The sequence below is a fragment of the Hippoglossus stenolepis genome, chromosome 12 (genome assembly GCF_022539355.2).
Source record: "Hippoglossus stenolepis isolate QCI-W04-F060 chromosome 12, HSTE1.2, whole genome shotgun sequence".
In the NCBI taxonomy this organism is placed as follows: Eukaryota; Metazoa; Chordata; class Actinopteri; order Pleuronectiformes; family Pleuronectidae; genus Hippoglossus; species Hippoglossus stenolepis.
The window spans coordinates 22,772,103-22,795,168 of NC_061494.1; the positions used below are offsets into that span (position 1 = coordinate 22,772,103).

Sequence of the window (23,066 nt, forward strand, 5' to 3'; positions counted from 1 at the left end):
ATCTCATTTACCGGCTTAGACAAGATCTTTCTGTCAGATACACACACACACACACAGACACACACTCGCTCGCCAAAGTCAGCCCCCTGAAATATTTACTAGCCTCATGTGGGGAAATCTCTGAGGATTATCCCCAATAACCTGTTTAACTTAATCCTTATCTCACACACATGAATAATAAATCTCTCCCCCTACTCTCTCTCCGTCGCTGCTCCCTCCCTCTCTCTCTCTCTCTCTCCGAGACGGACTGAGAAGTAACGCCTCTCTCACCTTACTCTCCATCACCCTCCCTCTCTTCTTCCCCTCTCTCACACACTCATTCCATCTGCTTCACGAACATGCGCCGGCTGCTTTCTCTGCCTCTCCGAGCGTCTTTGAGCTGTTTTGACACATGCGCTCCCTCTCTGCTGCTTCTCTCTTTCCCTCTCCTGTCTCTCTCCACCAAATCCCACCACACCTCCTCGTACCTCGCTCCGTCTCTCTCTTCTGTGTTTCACCCGGCCTGGGCAGGAAAAGGAGCGGTAGCGGAGAGCAAAGAAGGCTGATATCGATAACAGGAAGGGGAAGTGGGCAGTGACCTGAGTGAGAGAGGGCTGCAGCCACGCAGCTGCGGTTCAACACTTTTTTTGGCCACTGGATGAGTAAAAAACATCGGAGGTGAGAGGAAGAAAAAATAGAAAGAGCAAGAGAGACGCGGAAAAAACCTGTTGGACTCTCACCTGAGGGAAAAACCTCAACAACCCGAGGAGGGATACAGACATTTTTGGGTAAAAGCTCAACAGTTGGAAGGATTAGAGTTTAACCTCTTTGACGAAAAACTCTATTCTAAAGGATTAGAGCTCTACCTGCTTCTGTTCCCACATTTCTTCGACTCTCTGTCGTTCTGGGATATTCAAGAGGCAACATCTGATCCAACCTCATCACCGACTTTATCACCTGGTCTGAACAAAGGATTTTCTACAGAAACCCGAGCGGAGAGAGAAACGTCACCTGCTGTGGTCCCGTCTACATCTGACGATAAGAAGAGGGAAGTACGGGCGTCAGTCGGTGGTTTGACCCTCTGTTGTGGTTTACGACCACAAGCCACTAATTTGCACCCGAGCCTGCCAAGTACAGTTTGACTGAGCGAGGGAACACCTGCAGGGGTTTGGGCTTCGTACCAAAGCAAAGGTCCGATCGTCGGCTGGGTTTGGACTCTTCTCTGTGGTAAGTTTTCTGTTTTTCTTGCCATAGAGATACATTCAGATTAACAGGTGTTTTGAAATAGCAGAACACTCAAACATAAATCCCATCATTCCTTCTGACGGCAGAAGACATAACCCAGATCTGCTTAAAAACACCCCAGGCCACTCTCGCAGTCCCTCCAGGGCTGAGACGCTCATGAATACCGGTCAAACCGTCTCGGAGAAGCTGCGGAAATAACCTGAAATGATGGTGAAAACCCTTAAAGGAAAAGCTGTCACTTTTCACATATGTTATGCCAATGATGTCGGACAGCTCGGTGTGGATTTGAATGCTGTAATTGAGCACCGCTGCCCCCCCCAGAGGCCGGACTGTCATTCCTGAAGACAGACGGCTGCGGCCATTAGGACGATACGGGATGATCTCTGGACAGAGAGTGGGAGAAAAAAAAATGAAGGGTTTTCAGCCGTCCGTTTCAAGAGGTTTCCATGTTACTGTGGTTGTCAAACAGATGTCAAGTTGAAGCTTTTTTATTACTGATGATGCACATTTAATATTTCCTGAGCGATTTACAATTTAGAATAAGATCTGTGTGTTTCTAAAGAGCATTTATTGTTGAGACTTCAGGTTATTCATCGTCTTTCCGATGCTTTTCCCGCTTGTGCTCGTGTTTGTGATGATGTCGAGCGTGTGCATTTCAGAACAGTTTTCTTAGCGGAGGTGGATTTTCTCTGCGGATCTTGATCCGTGGCCCCGAGGGGACAGAGGTGATTTGATTTGGTTGTTACGTCGAAAAGCCGTTGATGCAACTAAACCCAGTGGTCTAATTCCTGGAGAGGGAACTGTCAGGGAAAATCCTCTGGGTGCCATCTGGGAGACTTCACCCTCCTCTCTCCCTCCCTCCCTCCCTGTCTCTCTCTCTCTCTCCCACACACACACAGACACACACACACACACACGATTACAGCCGCTCGTTCATTCAGATACATGTCAGAGTGGTTGACAGGCTGTCCAGCTGTGGCGATGGTAGCTCGGCTGAAGTCACTGATTACTACTGAAAGACCCAGTTACCATTTTATTTGCAGTGGCTGACCTGTATTCCGCGTTTCTACCACATCTTCACCGTAATATGTATTTGAACAACTTTACATTTCTCCATACCTGCTTTTTAAAAATCAGTTTTCACATTCAGATCTCTGTGGACGCTGAATGAGATGATACATTGAATGACAAAGATTCGCCACATGTAAGAAGATGAAACACGTACCGAGGAATGTATTGATCGCTGTAAACCAGTCAATTGGACAATTTGAACGTTTACTCATTAACGAGAGCCAATCAGCACGTCCTGCAGTTGCAGTGTGTCTTTGTAAAAGCAGGCCTCAACAAAAGGAGGCTGGATTTACTTCCATGTGATCAGTCATTTTTATAGAGGAAATAAAATGTATTTTTCCATATTTAGGGCTTTTTTCTTTTACTATTTGAAGCCATTTAGTTGGAAATGTTGCCTTTAGCACAGATGGGCTCTGTCAGCTGAGCCAAAACCAATGAGGATAACAAGCTTTAAATGATTTTCAGATGACTGTGGGTCATTACTGTCGGTTCTAAAGCCGGCCGACATCATTCATACCCGGCTCGCTGTAATAAAATCTGATTCGTCTGATTGTGAAGGAAAATAGAATTAACTCAAAAGCGCTTGATCACCAATCAGAGCGTGATCACACTCCGGGACATGACAGAGTGTCAGCGAGGACACCGAGTGTGTGTCTGTGTGTGTGTGCGTGCGTGTGTGTGTAGCGGTTGCTAGTGTGACTTGCTGGCAGACAGATTGTTAGAAGCTGCTCTGTGATTAAACCTGTTTTAATCTCGACCGCGCTATTCGGCGGCCTCACATCGCGGACTCTGAGGCCGTGGAATCACTTCTCACGTACGCAAATAAACAATTTAGAATTTAGGGTAAGTAGAGTTAAAAAGTAAAGTCCGCTAAATTGTTTCAGAGACACCATGTTGAGAGAGATTTAAAGATCGTCCGGGGCTCACAGGGGCTGACGTACGACTTAAATGCTGGAGCGAGAGCGAGATCACCACAGTCATGATCCTGTTCCTGTTGCACGTCCTGAAAGTTACGAGGACAAATTAAACATTTGAACCTCGGATGGTTCGATACCCAGAATCCTCTCATTTAAACAGGTTCTGCCTCAGGGGATATCTGAGCAAATGTCACGTCAGTCAGGCTGTTCCATTATGCAGCAGGCTTGTGCCCAAAACTATCGGAGAGGAAAAGGTCATGTTATCATGAAATTTAACCGGGTTCTTCCTCAGGGGACCTTGACTTCACACCCATCCAGCTCGTGGATATCTCCAAACAAAGTTGACATTGTTTGAGACTTGACATTTGACGTTTTGGCCTGAGAGTGGAGGAGTTTTACTTGAAAGACAAAAGAGAGAGTCCAAGGAGTCCATCCTCCGGGGAGCATGCACGAGTCGGGATTTTAGATTTGGATGATTTTAGGATATTTTAGCCTCATCATAGTGTGCTTTGTTTTTAACATAACCAACAAGATCAGTCACGATTATCCTCTGGAAAAAGTGAATATGATGAGCAGTTATCTGTAAGTTTTCACCCGTGTCCGTTTATCTGTTGATTAGTTTGTAAAAAAAAAACTTTCTATACGTTTGTGCAGCTTGGTGGAATTCAAGGCGACAATTTGGCCTTGTGTGATCCACGCTTTCTACTCGCTGTCCTTCTAGTTCCAATTGAGATCATTTTCTTTCAGCCACAGTTTCACCAACTGACACATCATCTTTGAGTTTGTGCAAAAAGAAAGTAAAAGTACAACCTTGTTATCGAGATGTAAGACAAAGGAGTTGCCATGTTACTCCCTGTGCTGCCACAGTCGTCGACAAAGACATTTTTAAATCAGTTTCTTACAAAAGTATATATTCATCAGTCAGTTAATGATTGATGCTGTTTTTCTGGCTCTGACACATAAAGACAACGTCTCTAATCTTTATTTCTGTCTATTTCTTTAGTTTGTTATTACTATTTTAATCCCTGAAACATTGGAGGTGTCTAGATTCATCCTGTAATCACAAATTAATTTATTTTGTTGCCGGGGAGGAGATGTGAGTCACTGTCTGACCGTCATTGAGATCTCGTTATTCAAATAAATAGTCCTGTCCTTTGTTTAAATAATTAAAAAAAGAAGAGGACGCGTTCACCATGAGATGTCGGGATATGATGCACGACATCCAGACACTCGGACACAGAAGGAATGAAGGAGAGACGGATTTCGTCACAGGGGGAATTTTCACTGATGTCTTTACAACTCACAACAAAGACTTTTTTGGGCGAACTTCACTGACCCTTCAGCAACCGCCAGGATTATGAAGTCTTGTTGACTTCGTTTCTGCGCTTTAGCCTTTGGTACATCGCAAACTAGGTCAGACCTGTCTGCCAGTCTCAAAACATCCCGGAGAATGACAACTGTATCTCCGTGTCTGTTTCTGCTCCTCCGTCACACTCGGTTTCTCTTTGCCTGTGGACAACGTACAGATGTAATTACAGATACTCCCTGCCTGTTCTTTATTTCTTCCCACCTCGGAAAAGATTCCTCCGATAAATTATGTGGTAAATAACTTGGTATAATCCTGTGTGTGTGAGATTTGCATGCGTGACGCTCTGGAGATGGAATTTTAAAAAGTGCGAATCATAAAAAGAAACAACTTTCAGTGCAAACGAAAGTTATATATAATCTTATTTAAAACCAAAATTTAGGTTAATTTACTTCTTTTCCTGTCGCTTTCCATACATCATTTGATGACCTATACTAATTAAAAGGATTTCAAAAGTACAGAAGTTAAAGTGAACAGGGTTTGTTATCGTGTTTATCCTTCTCGCCTTCTTACAAGGTGTTAAATCTGCTTTTTAAGGTGAAGTGGAGAGAGAGACAGGGAGGGAGGGAAAACAAGAGAAGGTGAGAAAAGGAAAAAAGACGTTCTGATCGACAGAGGACAGAAATAGACTTTGTGGAAAAAAACCAAGACGCAGTTTTCACCTTGAGAGATTCAACGAGGGAGAAAGTGGAGTTTAAGTTGAGCTGAAATGACGGAGAGGACGAACAGGAGACAAAGTCAAGACGGGACGAGTGGACGAAGAGAGAGAGAGAGAGAGATTGAGACGTGCGACTTGGGGACAGAAACAGCAGCGGGACTGAATACCAGGAAGGGTGTGTCCACTCGCTAATGATGTGTCCTCATTAACTGACCCCAGAAGACATTGTGTACACACTTCCTGTTGCTGATAAAAGGGGAGGGGTGAGACGCTGGACCTTGAAGGAGGAAACGCCGTTTTTAAAAAATGCCCTTTTTGGGAAAATGTCCCCCCCGATGGGTTTGTCATCAAAGACTCTTGAGTGACGAACCGATAAGTTGATAAGTGTGATTAACACGTTACTGTACCGGACACGTACAGTCAGGGCACACGTGGCATGTGACAGGTGACACCATTGTTGTCTCACAATTTAAAACGTGCCATAACTTTGAAACATATTATAGTGACTGTAATATCCAACATGAACACATATTAAATATTTAACGTCTGTTACAACTACATCTGAGGCTTTTTATTCATTTCTCTTAATTCAGGCTTGTTTTCACATCATGCACTTGGTCATATATTGATGATTGTATATTAATAAGCGTCCATAGCAACAGCCTTGGATACGACAGAAACGTGAAAAATCTTCACAATAGCTAACAAACCAAATATCATATAGATTCACTGAAAATAGTGAAACTAAAACCCACATTTCTCGCCAAAACATTACATTTTCCACCAAGAATAAAGGGATCTCCACCACTTTGTTCGTATTGCTGTACATTTTCGTGGGAAATCACACGAAATTTGTGTATAACTTTTCGTAAGATTTCATACGAACCATTGTAATTCTGTTAGCGACCATCTGTTGTACATTACTTTTCACAATACAATGAGTCCACTGTATTAATTATTATTAAATTCTCACTTTTAACATTCGGACAAATCAAAACTGGGAACTTTCTAGTACTGGAGTATGTTTAGTGAGTTCAGTGAAAGATTTCAAGCTGTCACATCTTTTTCAATGTTCTTAAAAAAAAATTTCCTGTAATATCCCACGACGGATAAATGCTCCAAAACATGAAACAGCCATTACAAAGTTCTAAAGTTTCTGGGCTAGACATGTTATTTAACATAAATCAATGTTATTGAGGCAATCTTGAATCTTTTATTACCAACGGGAACTTCTAATTCCCCTCAAATCTAATCTCAGCTCGTCACAGAACAGTTTTTAATTAAGTTGGAATGATTCATATGCTTGTGTGTTGCTCGGCTTGAGCAGAGGTACAACAGAACATGTCCGACTAAAGACAGCAAACCAATGACAGTGATCGACTCATTTAATTTAACGTACTGAGGAACTGAGTGACTGATTCATGTAACACTGGTTAACTTATTAATAACTTGTTAAGTCTCAGTCTGTTAAACAGCTTCAGTTGTGATGAAGTATTTTCCTGCTTCAGTTTTGTGTAATAATCCAGATTGTTCCATTCTTGCATGTTAATTCTTTTAGAGTTTGAGTTTGAAGCCATAACTCAAAGTTCATTTTAAATGTGACAATTCATCTTAAAACAAAGACGACACATTTTGCTTGTTTTGTTTTTTCCTGGTCAGTCTTCGTAGTGTTAACTTCTTCTATAGTTTTCTGAAGCTGCTGCTGCGTGAGAACGTACGTGTTCATCTCGGAGTGAGATAACTCTGTTTGTCTAGAACTTGTTGAGAGGAAGGATGTGACCGACCCGGAGACAGGGTGATGAGAAGGACACAGTCAGGAAATATGACTGGTGTCCAACAGAAGCTGTGTTTCACTGTGAAGTACGTGAGAGGAAAAAAAGCTATCACGGGCGGATCTAGGGGAAATCTGATTGGCCCCTGAAGTGCTGCTGCCCAGTGTTTTCACTGGCTAACAATGCAAACAATAACTATGACAAGTTTCATGACAAACAACTGGTACCACAAATTAAAGAAAGAAATATTCAAGTGAGTCTACTATGGGAGACCAGAGACAATTTTATTTCAATGAAATTATTAGTATAGACAACTATAAGGTAACACTTTATGGATGATGCATGGAGGATGGGAAATAAAACAAGTTCCACTCATCTTGCCTAAAGTTAAGTCAAATATTAACACACACTAAAATGTCCACAAACAGGATTTAAAAGAGGAAAGGGACACTTCTTGTGGACTCATAGTCACAATTCAGACCTTTTCTTCAGCAACAAACATAATCCAGTCAAAGAATTTGGGGCAAGTGACTGAATCAGAGCTCAGACGCTGCAACGCAAACGTAAAATTACATCAATGCATCAAGTTAAATCAATGAATACCACAAGTGTTGCGTCAAACTAATAAAACTCTAAATCACGGAAGATGGTGAGAGAAGATTCGTAAAATAATTTCTCTTTGGTATTAAATTTTAATGTCAGCGTGATTGCTTTTGTTTATTTCCAGTTTGATGGGAACCAGAACAGCAGATGTTTATCGGCAATAACACAAATGCACTATAGCATAGCAGTAAATTCAATAAAAGACGACGCACTTGTGTTTAATTAATTTACCCCTGAAAGGAAATGAAACAAAACAAAACAAAAAAAAAAAACACAAGAGGGAAAAATAAAAACCACAAAACAAAGGATGAGAACTAAAGGACCGAAAATCAGTGTTGAGTGTTTGTTTGAGCTGATTTGTGGGGAGCCGTGTGAAGAGGTCAGCGCAGGGCAGCACAATACCAGATTAGGCCATTAGAGGGGGACGACTTTGTGTCGGTATAATCCCCTCATCGTAATCTCTCTTTCTCCCTCCCTGCCGCTAATGGCTGCGAGACAATAAGATGCAGTAATCTGTCCACTGGGACGTCACAGGGCCGCGCTGAGATATCTGCTGGAGTACAGAGCACATAGACTCAAATGTTTTGAAGATTAGTTCCCTGGCATTTCTGCTTTATTAGATAGAGCCCGGTGGGGGGAGGGGGGGGAGAGATGGAAGGAAAGAGCAGGAGGAAAAGCTCAAAGTTTACTAAAGTGCTGGTGTTTGTGTCTTTTATACATTTAAATTTTTTGGTTAAATGTTGTTAAAATGGCTTTGAGGCAGAAAGAGCTGATGCAACACAGGGAAACTTTGTGATCAGTTCCACAAACCAAAGATCAGATTCCACCAAAATCCCACTTTGAGATAAAGTGTTTGTTAATTTGGTTTTGCTTTCATAGATTAGATATAAAGATGGACGTCTCAAATTCAAAAACAAAAATGAAGACAAAAAAATCCTTCATATTGGAGCAGCTTTTGGTTTTTGACGTCATTAGGAGTCAGTGCGTTATTAACACATGCTCAGCCAATCACGAGTCAGTCTCAACTGTCAATCAGGACATTTCACCTCTTTTTGATGCATCAAATAACTTATTATAACAAAACTTACTGGAAAAATGATGATTGGATCTAACATAACGACCCAAAATGTCCTAAAACGTCTTTGAGAAGATGTATTTGATTTGTCCTTTGACGCTTTAGTTTGGTCCATGTCCCATCCACTAACTTGGAGGCGTGGCTTATTGCAATTATGATGTAGTACACCAGCTTTTTAGTTTTTAGGTCATTTTAAGGCAGTGAACTGTGTTTAGATAAATGGAGATAATTGTTTTTCAGATAATACTTAAGTTCTGTCGCTGGTTTTGTGATATTATTGTTGTGATATGTATTAGATATTAGGACTTTAATCCAAACTGTAATATTCCAACCACAGGATTGATTAACATGATATTTTGTGCAGATATTCATTGTCCCCAGAATCCCACATGTTCTCCATAGCACCACCAGCAGGTCAGACTTTACTACAGTTACACATTTCTAATCTAAAAATATGCATTGGCTCAAACATAGAACACACATCATGGTCCCAAGAGGAGGACTTCCTGTTACTTTCATGAGGTGTGTCAAGTTTTGGGAACTGGTGTAAAATGGCAATGGAATGTGTTCCTGAGAGTCATGTGGCTGGGGAGCTCGGTTCCAGAGAATTATCCTCTTGCTCCATCATTCAGTCAAACTTTAATCTGTAGTAGTTTGGCTTTGTTTATGATCAACGTTTCATCCTCACAAAGCCAATAAAATGTGCCACTTCTCTCCCACGTTCTCCCCATGATGGAAAACAGCGCTGCCTTAGAAGACAAATGTCTGCGCTACAGTACAATCCACACTTTGGGAATAAATCCACGAGGTTTTACACTGATCTGATGCCAAAACACAGAGAGTGGTTTTTACAACTCGTGTTTTACAAATCGTTTTGTCCTACATTTCAATGATCTCGAGCTGAAACAGTGGAAATCGCTTTGTTCGTCTTATGAAGCAATTTAGCAGGAATGTGTGCTCTCGTTTGTGATTCTCTGTTTTTTAAAGCAGAGGACGTTGCGTAATGTCACGACAAAAGTCGATCCAGATTCTGGTGTTTGTTGTGGAGCGAGTTCACTGTGTTTCCGCCCTTGTTGTGCAAATGCAGCGGCTTTAATGAAACACAGAGGAGGCTGCGTTCTCTTTGATGTCTTCTGTCAGAGCACGATCGTATTTAAGTATAAAATTCATGTAAAAAAAAAAAAGATTGAATCAAGAAGGGGGGATAAGCCACAGAGCCGTCGCTTCGTTACGCCCCAAAGTGCTTTCCTCCGTTTTCCACAATTTGTTGTGTTTTACTGACGGGATAAAAAAATGATCGAATATTCAAAATGTCAAACAGTCCCCGTGTGGAGAATGACCTTCCTAATGTCTGATGAAGACGGACATCCTAAGTGGTTTTAATGTCAGCTCCTCTCTCCGTCTGTCTCCCTCTTTCCGTCTCTCTCTCTCTCTCATGCAGCACCAGTGGGTCAGGACCCAAAATGGGTCACCGGCCTATGTTTAATAGATCCCCATACGACCACAGTGGCGATACGCTTTCAGCACAGGCCCCATGATGAGAGGCTAAATGTTTCATTTGGGTCCCAGGCTGAAAAGGTTTAAGAGTCCTGGTCCTAAATGATAGCTAGACCTCGAGCTCAGCGGCAGACTGGGGGGGCAGCGAGTCCTTGGCCTTCACTCTGAGTCTCACCCTGGCACAGCGAAGGAGGTCTGTCCACAGCTGATAAGTGGTTTTAATGTGATCTTCTCTCTCTTCTTCTCTGCTCCCTCTCTCCTCTCCCTCCATTTTCCTCACTACACCCCCACATCTCTTATTCCCGTCTTGCCTCTTCCTCCTCCCGCCCTCATTCACTCCTTCTCCCCCCCTTCCCTGCCACAGATGATGGCTTGGCTCCAGCTGTGGACCATGGGGCTCATGGCCACGATGGCCTTATCCGTCTCTCTCGCCATTGCGGAAGACTCTGACCTTCCCGTGGCGGAAACAGAGAAACGAGGCCCCGTCGCAATCGTGAAGAAGGAGACGCACCCCGTCCTGTTCAGGCAGAAGAGAGACTGGATCTGGAACTCTCTCTACGTGGAAGAGGAGAAACCTGCACCCAGCCCCCACAAGCTAGGACAAGTAAGTTAACGTTCAACATCTCGACCTCGCTGTGGGAAGCTGTGTCGGAGTCTGCTCCACTTCCTGGACCCAGATTGATCTTTAAACTTTCTATACTCTCCTTCCCGGGGCTGATTACTCAAGTTTATCTGTAGAAATGGCTGAAAGCATGAAACAGCTAAATGCTGTAAACTACCAGACAAATCAACTCAACTCTTTTTTCCCCTTTCACAGCTGAAGTCCAGCCAGAACGTGGAAGTGAAGAGATATACAATAGAGGGTGAAGGAGCGAACACCATCTTCACCGTGGGTCCCAAAGGAGACCTGTACGTCACCAGATTACTGGACCGAGAGGAGAAGAGTTCGTACCATCTGATCGCCAAGATGTTTGACGGGAACAACAAGCTCATAGAGGATTCTGGAGAGTTTGTTATCCAGGTCAATGACATCAACGACAACATCCCCGTGTTCCCCAAACCATACAATGGGTCCATTATGGAGAGGTCCCCCGTAGGTGAGTAGGGGAACCGTGAAACAAGTGCTTGTTTGGAAAAATCAGTGGGTGATACCAGGTGGAAAAGAAGTTTTAAATGGACTTCATAGGCCCACGACATAAAAGTAAGATATACCAACCAGCCCACGCTCTGTGAGTCACTTACAGTCCAAGCAGAGTGATGCTCGGGCGGCAGCTTCGTGTGAAAACCAACCGAGCCTGACCCAAATCCGACAGGCACTTTGTTTTTGTCCAAACCCAGCTTTTGCATATTCAGTGTGAGAATTGAAGGAGATAGCCCAGCCAATGTGAATATCACTTAATATTTAAATACTTTAAATATCACTTACACGCGCAGCCGGAATTCCAACAGGTTTCCAAGCGCTAACTCATAGACATCAGTCCCCTAATATCACTGATTCATGAATTATTCCACAGGAAATTGGTGAAAAATAAACTCTCACAATGTCGAAGACAATCGTGTGTATGTGCCGCTTTGTCTCGATCCAAGTTTAATGGGTTCTTTCTTGGCTCATGTACCACCCTTCCACCGAGTTTCATGAAAATCCTTTTAGTAGTTTTTGCGTAATCCAGCCGACAAACAAACCATCCGACAGATGGACAGGAAGTAATAAAAGAAGATAAACTTCAGATAAACATCTGACGTTCATTATCCAGAGATATGCTGGAACTTGTGTCACAATCATAAGCACACACACACCACAATGAATCAATCAAACAAATATGAGATCATCTTGGTTTATATTCATAATCAGCTTCTTGAGCACATTTGCAAACACTGTAAGCTGCAGCCTGATGTTTGAATGCTGATACAAATCCGTCTTCATTGTCTCCAGGAACCAAAGTCGTTGAGGTGAAGGCGACTGATGCCGACGACCCCACCAGTGCCAACTCAGAGCTCAAGTATTCTCTGACCGGAGATGGAGAAACTTCTGCTTTCGCAATTGACAGCGTCACAGGTCGGTTCAACATGATCCTAACGCCAACATCGTCTTTTTCTCAATTTCTAATTTTTACGGAGCTGAATCCAAAGATAACTCCCTGACCTGCTGCCCCTCTCTCTCTCTCTCTCTCTTCAGGTGTGATCAGCTGCAACGTGAACACACTGGATCGGGAGACTAAGAGTCAGTATGTGGTGGTGGTCAAAGCCCAGGACCTGAGAGGACTCCCCACTGGCAACACGGCCACCACCTCCGTCACCATCACCATCACAGACACCAACGACAACATCGCCTCCTTCACCCGGAGTAAGAAACAAAAAGGGCCAGAGTAATGTTCAAAATCCAATAACCTGCCTATTAAATATTCAAGATACTTTGCTCTAATTTCGTTCATGAGCAGATTCTTTGAACCGTCGCACATTCAGAGCATTAAACTCGATGTGCAATTTCTCTCCGCAGGGGTCTATGAGCTGCAGGTTCCAGAGGACCACAAGCTGAATGAAAAGTTCGGGACTCTGGAGCTGGAGGACAGAGATGAGATCCAGAACAAAGAACCCATCTTTACCATTCTAAATGAATACAGCAAGGTGTTTAACGTTGAGCTCAGCGCCAGCAAGGACGGAAACCTCATGCTCAAGCAGGTAATGGTGGATCAAATACGTTTTCAAAGTCCTTTTCATTGCTCAATTTATAAATCTGCAAAGTTCAATCATTTTCTTGTGGAAAGCCTCATCCTACATCCTCACAAATCAAGATAGAGGGAAGGACAATAACCAATTTCTTCATGAAGACCAGGATAAGTTTTAAAATCCCCAAAAGGTCTTGTTGCATGATGTGGTCGAGAATCAGGCCCCACCTCAACAGCCACAACCTTTCAAAGATCTGAGGCTCACGTGACCAAAGTGTCGGTAAAAGTCTTTAATGACATCAACATGTTCAGACACCCCCGTCCCTCAGTTTGGTACGGTCCACATGAAAGTGGAGCAAATAGTTCAATAACCAAATTATTAACTTTAAGAGTAGAGAGCATAGGATTACGACACATTACATTTTCAAAGAGGTGTTTTTGGTTCTGGTTCCTCTCACACACTTTCTGAAACCACCAATTTCTCCACCAATTACACCGGGAAATTAAACTTGAGGTAAAATGGACGACAATGATCCATTTTACCTGCTTCAAGCCCGAAAGCTGCGGCCTCCTGGCTGGGAGAGATATTCTAATTTACAGGAACTGCAGCAGGTCGACTTTCACTGCTCTTCACATATAAAGTATTTAGGACATCAGAGAGTTGGAAACGTATTCTAATGAAATGAGCTCTGTAATAGCTTGTACCCACGCTGGCCTGGAATCACACAACTCGCCCCTCAGCTCCGCAGCCCCTTCTCATCTTCCTCACCGGCTGTGTTTACATGCAGAGTGTAAGCCGGCTATCGGCCACACTGCGGTGAAGCTCTTATTCTCGTTAAGCTGTTTACACGTGTCTTTGATACCCTGTGACTATCCGCGGTGCCGTGAATAATCCAGTTAACAGAATATTCCTGTCTACCTGTGGTGTCCCATTCACAGATAAAACAGAAAAAGGCACATTTAAGCGAACAGTAAGCTATTTCTAATACAGGGTAAATAAATGATAATCCCGGCTGAAATATGACAGTAAGCACTGCTCGCTGTCACGTATTTGTTGACATGAAAGTGTTTCCACAAGCACGTCACAGTATGCAAGGCTCAATTTGTGCAGATGTTGAAAAAAAAAAAAAAAATGAAAGGAAAGGAAGGAGGAATTTCCATGCTTCGGTAAAATATTTAACACGGAGAGCGGAAAAAAATCTGGCATTTGAGTGCGTCTGTTAAATCCAGCGTTTGAGCTGGAGCAGGTTGTTTTAGCCCAGTTGGAACATTTAGAACATTTTTTACACCTGGAATCCAAACAGCTGTGCTGAGTGCACGGACGCAGGTGTGATGCACTCAGGAGCACGATAAGAATAACATGAAAAACAAAGTGCTAGTGCAACGTGTTCCTGAGCCAACAGCAGGAGGAAAGGTGGGCGATGTGCACAGGTTTTAAGGAAATATAAATTTCATAGAAACATATAGAAAGACATTATTTTTGCATCAGATTTAAACAGCAGGTGCATGTCACTGAGACGTGTGATCAGGTTTATAAGGCCTTTATGAAATATCTCAGAAATGCACCTAATGATTTATTTTAACGCACAATAGAACACACGCAGAAGAATGAAGCGATGCCCAGTGTGCAAAGTTCAAGGGAGATTTATAGCAAGAAGGACTGAAATGCAGATGACAGACTTGTGAAGGAAGTTTAACAAATAGAAACATTTGGTAAACTAAACAGGCTTTTGGTCCCTGGAAGGCAGGAAAGTAAGAAAATACAAAACTCACTAATGGAACCAGAAGCAAAGCGAAACATGAATTAGGAAAAACAGGGAACATGAATAAACATAACTCGAGATGCGAAATCAACGAAGAGGAGTGAGGAGCACAGAGACTAAATACAGGGGAGAGGGAACTGAACACAGGTGAAACAAATCAGGGGCGGAGCAGGCGATCGCTGAGGAGGGAAACCAGACAAAGACAGGAAGTAAAGCAAGACACGCGAGGAAAGACACGTCAAAGTAAAACAGGAACTAACAAATTCCAAAAATCCAAAAAAGGTCAAAGAAGCAAAACTACAAAACTGGACAAAGGTGCATGTAAAGATCTCCCAATGACAACAGGTCCTAATTGATTGTGGTCAATTTAACATCAAATGTTGTATTGTAACTCGTGGACTGATGACCCTCCCCCAGGCTCTGGACTACGAGACGATGAACAGCTACACCTTCAATGTCCAAGTGCGTGAAAACCTGAGAAACCTGCGTTTTCCTGCCGACAACGTGAACAGCGCCGTCACCACAGCTCAGGTAGGACATCAGTCGTCTTTAAGCCTTCCTCCATGAGACCTTATCACCCCGCTGTTCATTAACTTTCCAATAAAAATGTGAAGGAGGGGAAACACTGCACCACAGACACATGTGAATTCAGCTGATTATGAGGGAAGGAATATTCAGTGTGTTACATATTCAGTTTTATGATCAGGAAATAATGTTACTCATGAGATTTGATGGTAAGGTCACGTTCAAATTTACATATTTCAGGTAATGGTGACTCCGAGGGGGTAAATGTCACTTTAACTCTGTCGCAGTCCAGAACCGTGGAGCTGCTCAATCATGACAATCAGTGCCACAATGAGCCTGATTCACAAAAGAAGAGTTTAACTTCCACCTGCAACATTCGCCACGTCCACGTAAATGTGACCGAGCCCTAAACGTCTTTAAAGGAGCTTTTTCAGTTTTTTATAAACACAACTGAACCAGTTTCCACGAAACCTGGAGTCAGGATGTGGAATGGGTTGTGGAAGAAGTCATTAAATTGTTTTTATTAACATTTTACTATTCTCCAAAGGAATATCTCCTGGATCCCGATGAAAAGAATCAAACTAATTCAGTGTTTCCTGTTCAACAGAACATGAGAACCTTTCCTTTAACGTGCTCAAAAGTCAAAGCTGTCTTTCAATGAGTGATTTGAAATTGACAGGTAACCATCAAGGTGGTGGACGTAGATGAGCCTCCAGTCTTCTCCCAGCCCATCTACACCTTCACTGTGGTAGAAGAACGGATGGTGAACAACATCGGAGTAATCACGGCCAGGGATCCTGACCGAGCCAAGATGACCATACGGTACAGTGCTGTGCAAACCATCACAATAACGTGTGTGTAGCTCATTAGTCTGCACAGTGAGTCTCAACGATCCCCTCTTTGTGTTTAGGTACTCCATCTTGGACAAAGACTGTCCTATCAGTATCAACCCGCTCACAGGACAGCTGTCCACCCTGAGGACATTAGACAGGGAACTGGAGGCCACACACATGTTTCAAGTCAAGGCGCAGGAGGAGCCCAGTGGTACGTCCCTCACACACACACACACACACACACACACAGATGGGTTTATTAATCCTGTTTCCTTTAAACAATAGATGCTCACTTATAAAATGAGAACCATGTGTTTCCTCTAACGACAGCAATGTGCAGGGTGGGAGTGAGAAAAAGCCAAAAGAAGACAGGCTGTTCTTCTTACTCACTGAGCAGCTCCTCTGAATTTCACTGAGGGACGGGAGTGTGAGACATTAACGGGGATTTTTATAGATTTAACACGTTGCCAAAACACCTGGTCGACCCACACGGGGGAAGAGAGAGTGAGCAGGAAAATCACATTAGTGTCTCTCTTTGTTCACTTGCAGCTCCCAAACCAAACCCTGTATTTTTAGACAAGCAATGAATGAAATCCAAAGATCTATTTTCGGTGGCTTGTCACGATGTTTAAGGAACACAATGGTCCCCTGAGCGTGACAAGGTCCTCGATATACAGTGCATGTACTGTACTAAAGATAGTTTCCAAAAAAGAGGCAGGAAACACGTTTATCAAGAAGATGAATACTCAAAAACTGAATGTAAAAGCTGCTTTGATGTGTCAACAAGCTGACAAACAGAGAGAAGAGGATTTGAGTCGGTCGACCTTAATCAGATCAATCAGTGCACGGAGACACACACACACCTGATCTTCATCACTGGGCCCGTTCAGACCTGGTATCAGTTTAACATCCGTCCTCAGTGATCCGATCAGAAGGGCTTCAATGTCACGATGAGCAAATGAATCATGTACTTGTGATGATCACTCTTGAAAACAATCACTTTCATTCTTACCAGATCTGAGTGGGGTCACTGTTTAACATAAATTAACACAAACTGTCTGAGGTGGAGCCAGAATTTAAATGGATTACTTTTGGTTTCACCGGGATGTTTTAATCATTTCAATGAATCATGCAAAGTGGGAAAAGCAAAGATCTCCATAAGAAAAATAGATGATTTCATGTTCAGTGGTTTTTCCTGTTTGCCAACTGAAGTGCGACAGTACAAAATGTAAAAAGAACAACAACACCTGCATCAAACATCTCCATCATTACGATTCACTGCAGTTAATCATGTGTTGCTGCCTCTTGTCTGTAGGTTTGGAGTCATTCGTAAAAGTGAACATCAAAGTTCAGGACATTAACGACAACAAGCCCGAGCTGGCAGTGGATGAGATCTTTGTGTGTGAGAACGACGTCACTAATACGGTAAGAAAGAGCTGGAAGTGAATCTCTCTATTTGTTATTAAATTCAATTAATATGTGATTCATTTTAATTTAATTCATGTTTTTATATGTTTGTACTCAACTAGACCAACCCTGAATATTGTGTACAATTCATTTCCTTATGTCATTTAATATCTTATCAATATGCTTTTCATCATTTTTTATAAACTGGCTATAAAATGTTTGCCCACGCTGGTTTGGTTTATAACATTTTTCTTGTGTTTCCTCAGGTGATAGGAACTTTGAGAGCTACAGATAAAGACGAAGAGCCGCCGTCTTTCAGCTTCGGCCTCAGCGGTGAGAGCTCCAACTTCTCCATCAGAGACAACGGCAGTAAGTCTCTTTTCCTCAGCCTTTATTTCCCTTCCTTGTCTTTTCTCATTCCTCTAAATGGCGCTCGGAGAAAGGACCGGCCTCGGCACTTGTTGCTATGCAACGACTGAAGCTCCTTCTTGAAGCACGGTGCTCTGTTGCTGAAATTTTGAATTATTTTAACTTCTCTCAGCCTGACGGGGGGTTTAGAGAGGCTGTCTGGGACCGTGAGTGTTGTCTTGAATGCACAACAGCAGATATTGAATATAATGAGACCAAGTGGATCTGTGTGACCATCATGTGATCTGGAGGATGTTAAAGAAACATGTCACACACACAGTGCTGCTGGTGGTGGTGATGCTTTTTAAAATAAAATCATACATGCAAAACTATGCCAGGGGGAAAGTCGGGATATGCATGAGAGTACTTCCGGGACGTGAAGTGAAAAGCACCAGACAAACTTTCATAATTCATGTACCGTGGTTTTTAAAAAAGGATGAAGAATCTTCTGATACACAACCTGATATATTTATGTATAATTTAACATTTTAATACACTTTTTTTCTCCTGGTCAATGCAACAGTACCAGGTCAGTTTTCTGCTACCAAGAGATTATTACACATTCAAAGCAGCATCTATTTTTCAGCCGATCTGGATCCATTTAATACAAAAAAATCTGTAGATATAAAAATGTACAATTTGAAAAACAATCAACTAGAAAAACAGGCTGTGACACAGATGACAGTAAAAGACATTTTCTTTGATCCAGACACTGATATTTAGGCAAAGGTTGGCGCTCTGTTACGTCAGATTTTACAAAGTATATTTGGCTTCGACAGTAACGGACACAAAACGGCACAAGTAAGACAGTTTTCATCTTTCTTGATCATCGCTATCACACATGAAAGCCCGAGGAGTCGTGTTACCAACTGTTACAGTCAAATATTAAAAGTTTGAATCGACGAGAGCCCGAGGTATCGTCGGATGAAAGATTTAGGTGAAGTGTTACTATTTCATTCAAGATAAACAGAAAGGGAGGCATGAACTTGCCTCATCCATTTCCTCCCTGCTCCCGCCTGGAGGGGCTGACATGGGGAGCCGGTGGAAAGCAGGAATCGGAAAAGACGGGAGCAGAGAAAGAAGGAAAGGAGAGACGGAGGTGGAAGAAAAGATGAAAGGAGGCGAGGAGAAGAGATTAAGATTAAAGGAGACGGTTTATGTTAAAGTGAGACCATGTTAAAGTGAGGAGAGGCGGTAAACACTAAGGAGAATAATAACGAGGGATGAACAGAAGAAAATGTGAATGAATGAAGACTGGAGAAAAATTAAGAAGAGAAGTTAGCAAGAAAGAAGAAAAGGTAGAATTCAACACAAGTGAATGAGAGAAAGATAGAAGGTGAGAAAGGGAAGAGAGGAAAGGAGAGAGTGGGATAAAAAAGAGAAGATGGATGGATGAGGAGAAAGAGAATAAGATGAGGAGAGAAATAACCATGAGGAAAAAGTGAGAGGACAAAGGAATCGAAGAACAGGAATCAGACAAAAAAGAGAAAGGATGACAGGACAGGAGATGACAGATAAAAGAGGGGAGAAGAGGAGAGAGAGAGGACGAGGAAGAAACGAGGACAGTGGTATAGTGGAAGGCAGAGGGGGGCGGGGGAGATGAGGACACGATGAAAGAGGAGACGATGACTTCAAAAACATGAAATGTTTAAATAGAAGGTTTGAAAGAAAAGACGAAGAAAGAGGGAGACGGGATGGATGAGGGGGAAGTGAAGGCGGAAGGACGAGTGGAAAAGGTGAGGGGGAGAGGAAGAGGAGGTGAGGAAGAGGAGGTGGTTTGATAAGTGCTGGTTGTCAGTGTGAAACCTTCGTCGTCCCCTGTGGCTCATGAGGGTGGCCTCGGAAAAAATTATCTGACAGCACCTACACACACACACACACACACACACACACACACACACACACACACACACATTCAACAAGAGCTGCAAAGTGAAGGCTTTTAAAATATTTATCAACTACCAGCTCTTTAAAACTTGCAAAAAAAACAACCTTGCTTTCATTATGGGATCCAAACACACACACACACACACACAGACCACGTGCACACACAGTACTGTGCAGTGTGAAGTGACAGGTCTTGGTGTTCAGGCCAGGCGGCTACAAGAAGACACGAGAGAGGAGGAGGAGGAGGAAGAGGAGGAGGAGGAGGAAGAGGAAGGAAAACAAAGAGACGAAGAGGGAGAAAAAGGGCTAATGAGAAGTGTGAGCAGAGAGATGGAAGGAACAAAAGAAGTGAGGAAAGGACAGGGAGACGGGAAAGAGGTGAATTCAAACAGAAGAAGGAACGGGAGACGAAGACGAAGAGGAGGGACGAGACGAAGAGAGGACAGAAGCTGCTTTCATCATTTATTCAGTTAGTTAAGGCTTCGTCGTGTCGTCCCACTCACACACACCTTCATGTTGTCATGTAGACAATAACGAGATGATACAGTGGAGGGCGTCAAACCCGAACTCTTCCATTAAGAGGTCAGATTTACCAGTTTACAGGAAAATAGCTGTGGGTGTGTCTGACCAATCAAAAAGCTGGATTCATACGTGATTTCAGACATTTTTTGTCCTGTTCACGAAACAAGCTTAACGAGCTCGCTGTCACCAACTTGTCCCGGTCTTACCGCTGTCGCCTAGCAACGGAGCTGAAGATGGACTCACTGAAAAAGTTTGCATCATTGGCAACCATTAGCTTTTCACTTGATTTGAAGCCTGGTAATTACATTTTAAAGTGTACGCATCTGACATTTTGGTGTCGTCACTGGCCGCCGCCGCCATTATCTCTTTGTAAAACCCCCTAACCCTAACCGAAGCACAATGAATCCTGGGATACATTGGCCCTGAGAGGGATGAATCCATTGGAGCCTTCATTACGAATGCGCCAAAATCGAATGAGTTCTTTCTTGGCCCATGTCCCAAACTTCAAGTTTTGTGGAAATCTGTTCTGTAGTTTTTGCATTAACCTGCTGACAAACAAAAAAAAGGTAGAGGTAAAAACACAACCCCCCTGGTGGAGGTCAAGTGGTAAAGGTGTAAAGTGAAGTGCAGACTAAGGTGCAAAGTGGAAATCCAACTCATCAGGCAGGTGAGAAATTGGAGCTAAAGTAAAGTTGCAACTGGGATTTGGGTCAAACTAAAGCTTCAATCAGCACCGATGTCAAACTCACCAACTACTGCATCTCAGATCTCCTGTATCCAAAGTCCAGTCTGTGCAAATGTCAAATACCTACATTTTTGTTTGTATTTAAACTTGTCCTTTAACCAGGGTGTTTCTTTGTCTGAGAGTTTCTCAGTGTCTCAGTAACTTGAAGTGTTCTGAGGGGTCTTTTCCTGCCATTGTGTTCCACAAAATTCCTCCAGCGTTGGGATAATGTGGAGCCCTTCGTCTCAGCAGGAAACGTCTTCCTGCCGGGGATCTGAGTGATGACTGTATTGTTGGTCAGGTTTCTCCGCTCGACATGTTTCTGCCCTCTTTACGTTCCTGCTCTCGCTCTGATCCACTGTTGCAGGTTTTTAAGCTGCCGCCATTATCTGTAATCCTAAATGACTCAAATCCTAAAGGCACCGAACTGACAGATAATCACAAACGATCTGTGTCTTTATGTAACGACTCTGTCGCGTATCTTGTTTCATCTGTGGCGCACGGTGCTGTATAAATAGACTTTAGAGCAGGTGAGCTTTAGACACGCTTCTGTAAACCGAGGTGATGAGTCACAAAAATAAGAGTGATTTCTCCCGAGGGAGAGGTACATTTGCGATGTGATATTTTGTACACTCACCGTGGGTATTTATATATCTGTACAGATAACACAGCGGACATCATGGTGAAACAAGGCCCGTTCAGCCTGGATGACCCCAAGGATTACAACGTGGACGTGAGGGTCAGCGACGGAGGACGACCGATCCAGACCAGCATCACCACACTGGCCATCAAGGTCCGAAACATTCAAATCACGTCATCAACGAATTCAAAAAGTTGTATTCCTGTAAAACTCAAATCTTATGATTGCACTTGATTGATTGATTGATCGATTGCTCGTGTTGTCCGATGCAGTCGTGCCGCTGTGACGCCAGACGGATTCCCACGCAGTGCAAAGCCAGCGCTCGGCGGATGTCAGTGAGTGTCCACGCCCTCATCGCCATCCTGCTCTGCATACTCACCATACTGGGTACGTGTACATTTCTACTTCTTCCTCTTCTACCTTCCCTTTTTTCGCTGAGGATCTTCGAGTTGTAGTCGGACCAGAAAGGTTTTAAACAAGTTTAACGATTAAATAATTGAAGGTGTGGTGTTAGAGAGAAAAAGATGGCAGCAGATTCTGGATACGGACGCTTTGATACGAATCCTGTGCATTTAGGGCAGAAGCAATCTCGGGATGGAGCCGCATCAAGTATGAATGTATCAAGGGCTGAAAGATACACAGGAGCATTAGTGAGTCTGTCTCAACCGTCAATCATATTTCAACCTGTTTTTATATCATTAAAAAAACCAAATAAAACCAAACTTAGCAGAAACAGCAACAGTTGAACACAGATGAGTGTGATAAGTGTATTCTGACTTTTTTGTTATGGTCTATGTCCCATCCACTGACACGGAGGAGGCAGGTGTATGACCTATACTGCAGACAGCCACCAGGGGCCATCAAGAGGCTTTGGCTTCACTTTTGCGTTGCTGGCGTGTCGTCCATCTTTATATACAGTCAGATGTTAGTTGTTGAGTTGCATTGTGGGTAATTTAAAAGGGTTATTATCATTTCTTTTGTACACTAAATACCCAAATATCTTTGCACCTATGCTTTCAGTGTTATTTTAATATTCTTGAAACATTCAGGTTTAGAGAACTGCAAATAACATAATTAAAGGATTATTCTGCACATTAATACATAATTCATGAAATGAGCTGACATATAGTCGTGCAGATCAGGATCTTTCAAGGTTCTTTGTTGCCTTATAGAGGAAAATCTCCTTTTCAGTGTTCACAGATGAGAGAAAATACATTTTGGTTTTAATTTGCTTGTAAAAACTGTTTTTAAACATTATCTCCTGTTTATCGCAGCTGCAAGTAGGAAATCCGTTGGAAGTAAACACGTCTGAATCACATACAAACACGTGGGCGGGAATAAAATGCCGAACTTCCTGTGTGGCTCCGGGTTTGTTTAGGGTTTTCCAAACATTAATGTATGGGCACTCGAGAAATGTCTGTACTCTGAATCAGGGCAGAGAAGAAAATCTCGAGGAGAAGAAGCTGATTGCAGATGATTTTTCGCTTGTTCGGTCTCGACTGTTGACA

At 42.9% G+C, this 23,066-nt stretch overlaps 1 protein-coding gene across 1 annotated transcript in view; it reads left to right on the top strand.

Moving 5' to 3' along the window:
• Positions 1-292: 292 nt before the first annotated feature.
• Positions 293-23,066, top strand: part of cdh5 (cadherin 5) — a 32,612-nt gene continuing 9,838 nt past the window's right edge. The window contains exons 1-13 of the mRNA XM_035173493.2: positions 293-1,206; positions 10,548-10,787; positions 11,001-11,280; positions 12,117-12,239; positions 12,360-12,527; positions 12,681-12,862; positions 15,030-15,143; positions 15,817-15,959; positions 16,048-16,181; positions 17,286-17,395; positions 17,644-17,746; positions 21,581-21,711; positions 21,831-21,945. Of these exons, the coding sequence (XP_035029384.1) occupies positions 10,548-10,787; positions 11,001-11,280; positions 12,117-12,239; positions 12,360-12,527; positions 12,681-12,862; positions 15,030-15,143; positions 15,817-15,959; positions 16,048-16,181; positions 17,286-17,395; positions 17,644-17,746; positions 21,581-21,711; positions 21,831-21,945 (1,843 nt within the window). The 5' untranslated portion in view covers positions 293-1,206. The remainder of the gene's footprint in view (positions 1,207-10,547; positions 10,788-11,000; positions 11,281-12,116; positions 12,240-12,359; positions 12,528-12,680; positions 12,863-15,029; positions 15,144-15,816; positions 15,960-16,047; positions 16,182-17,285; positions 17,396-17,643; positions 17,747-21,580; positions 21,712-21,830; positions 21,946-23,066) is intronic.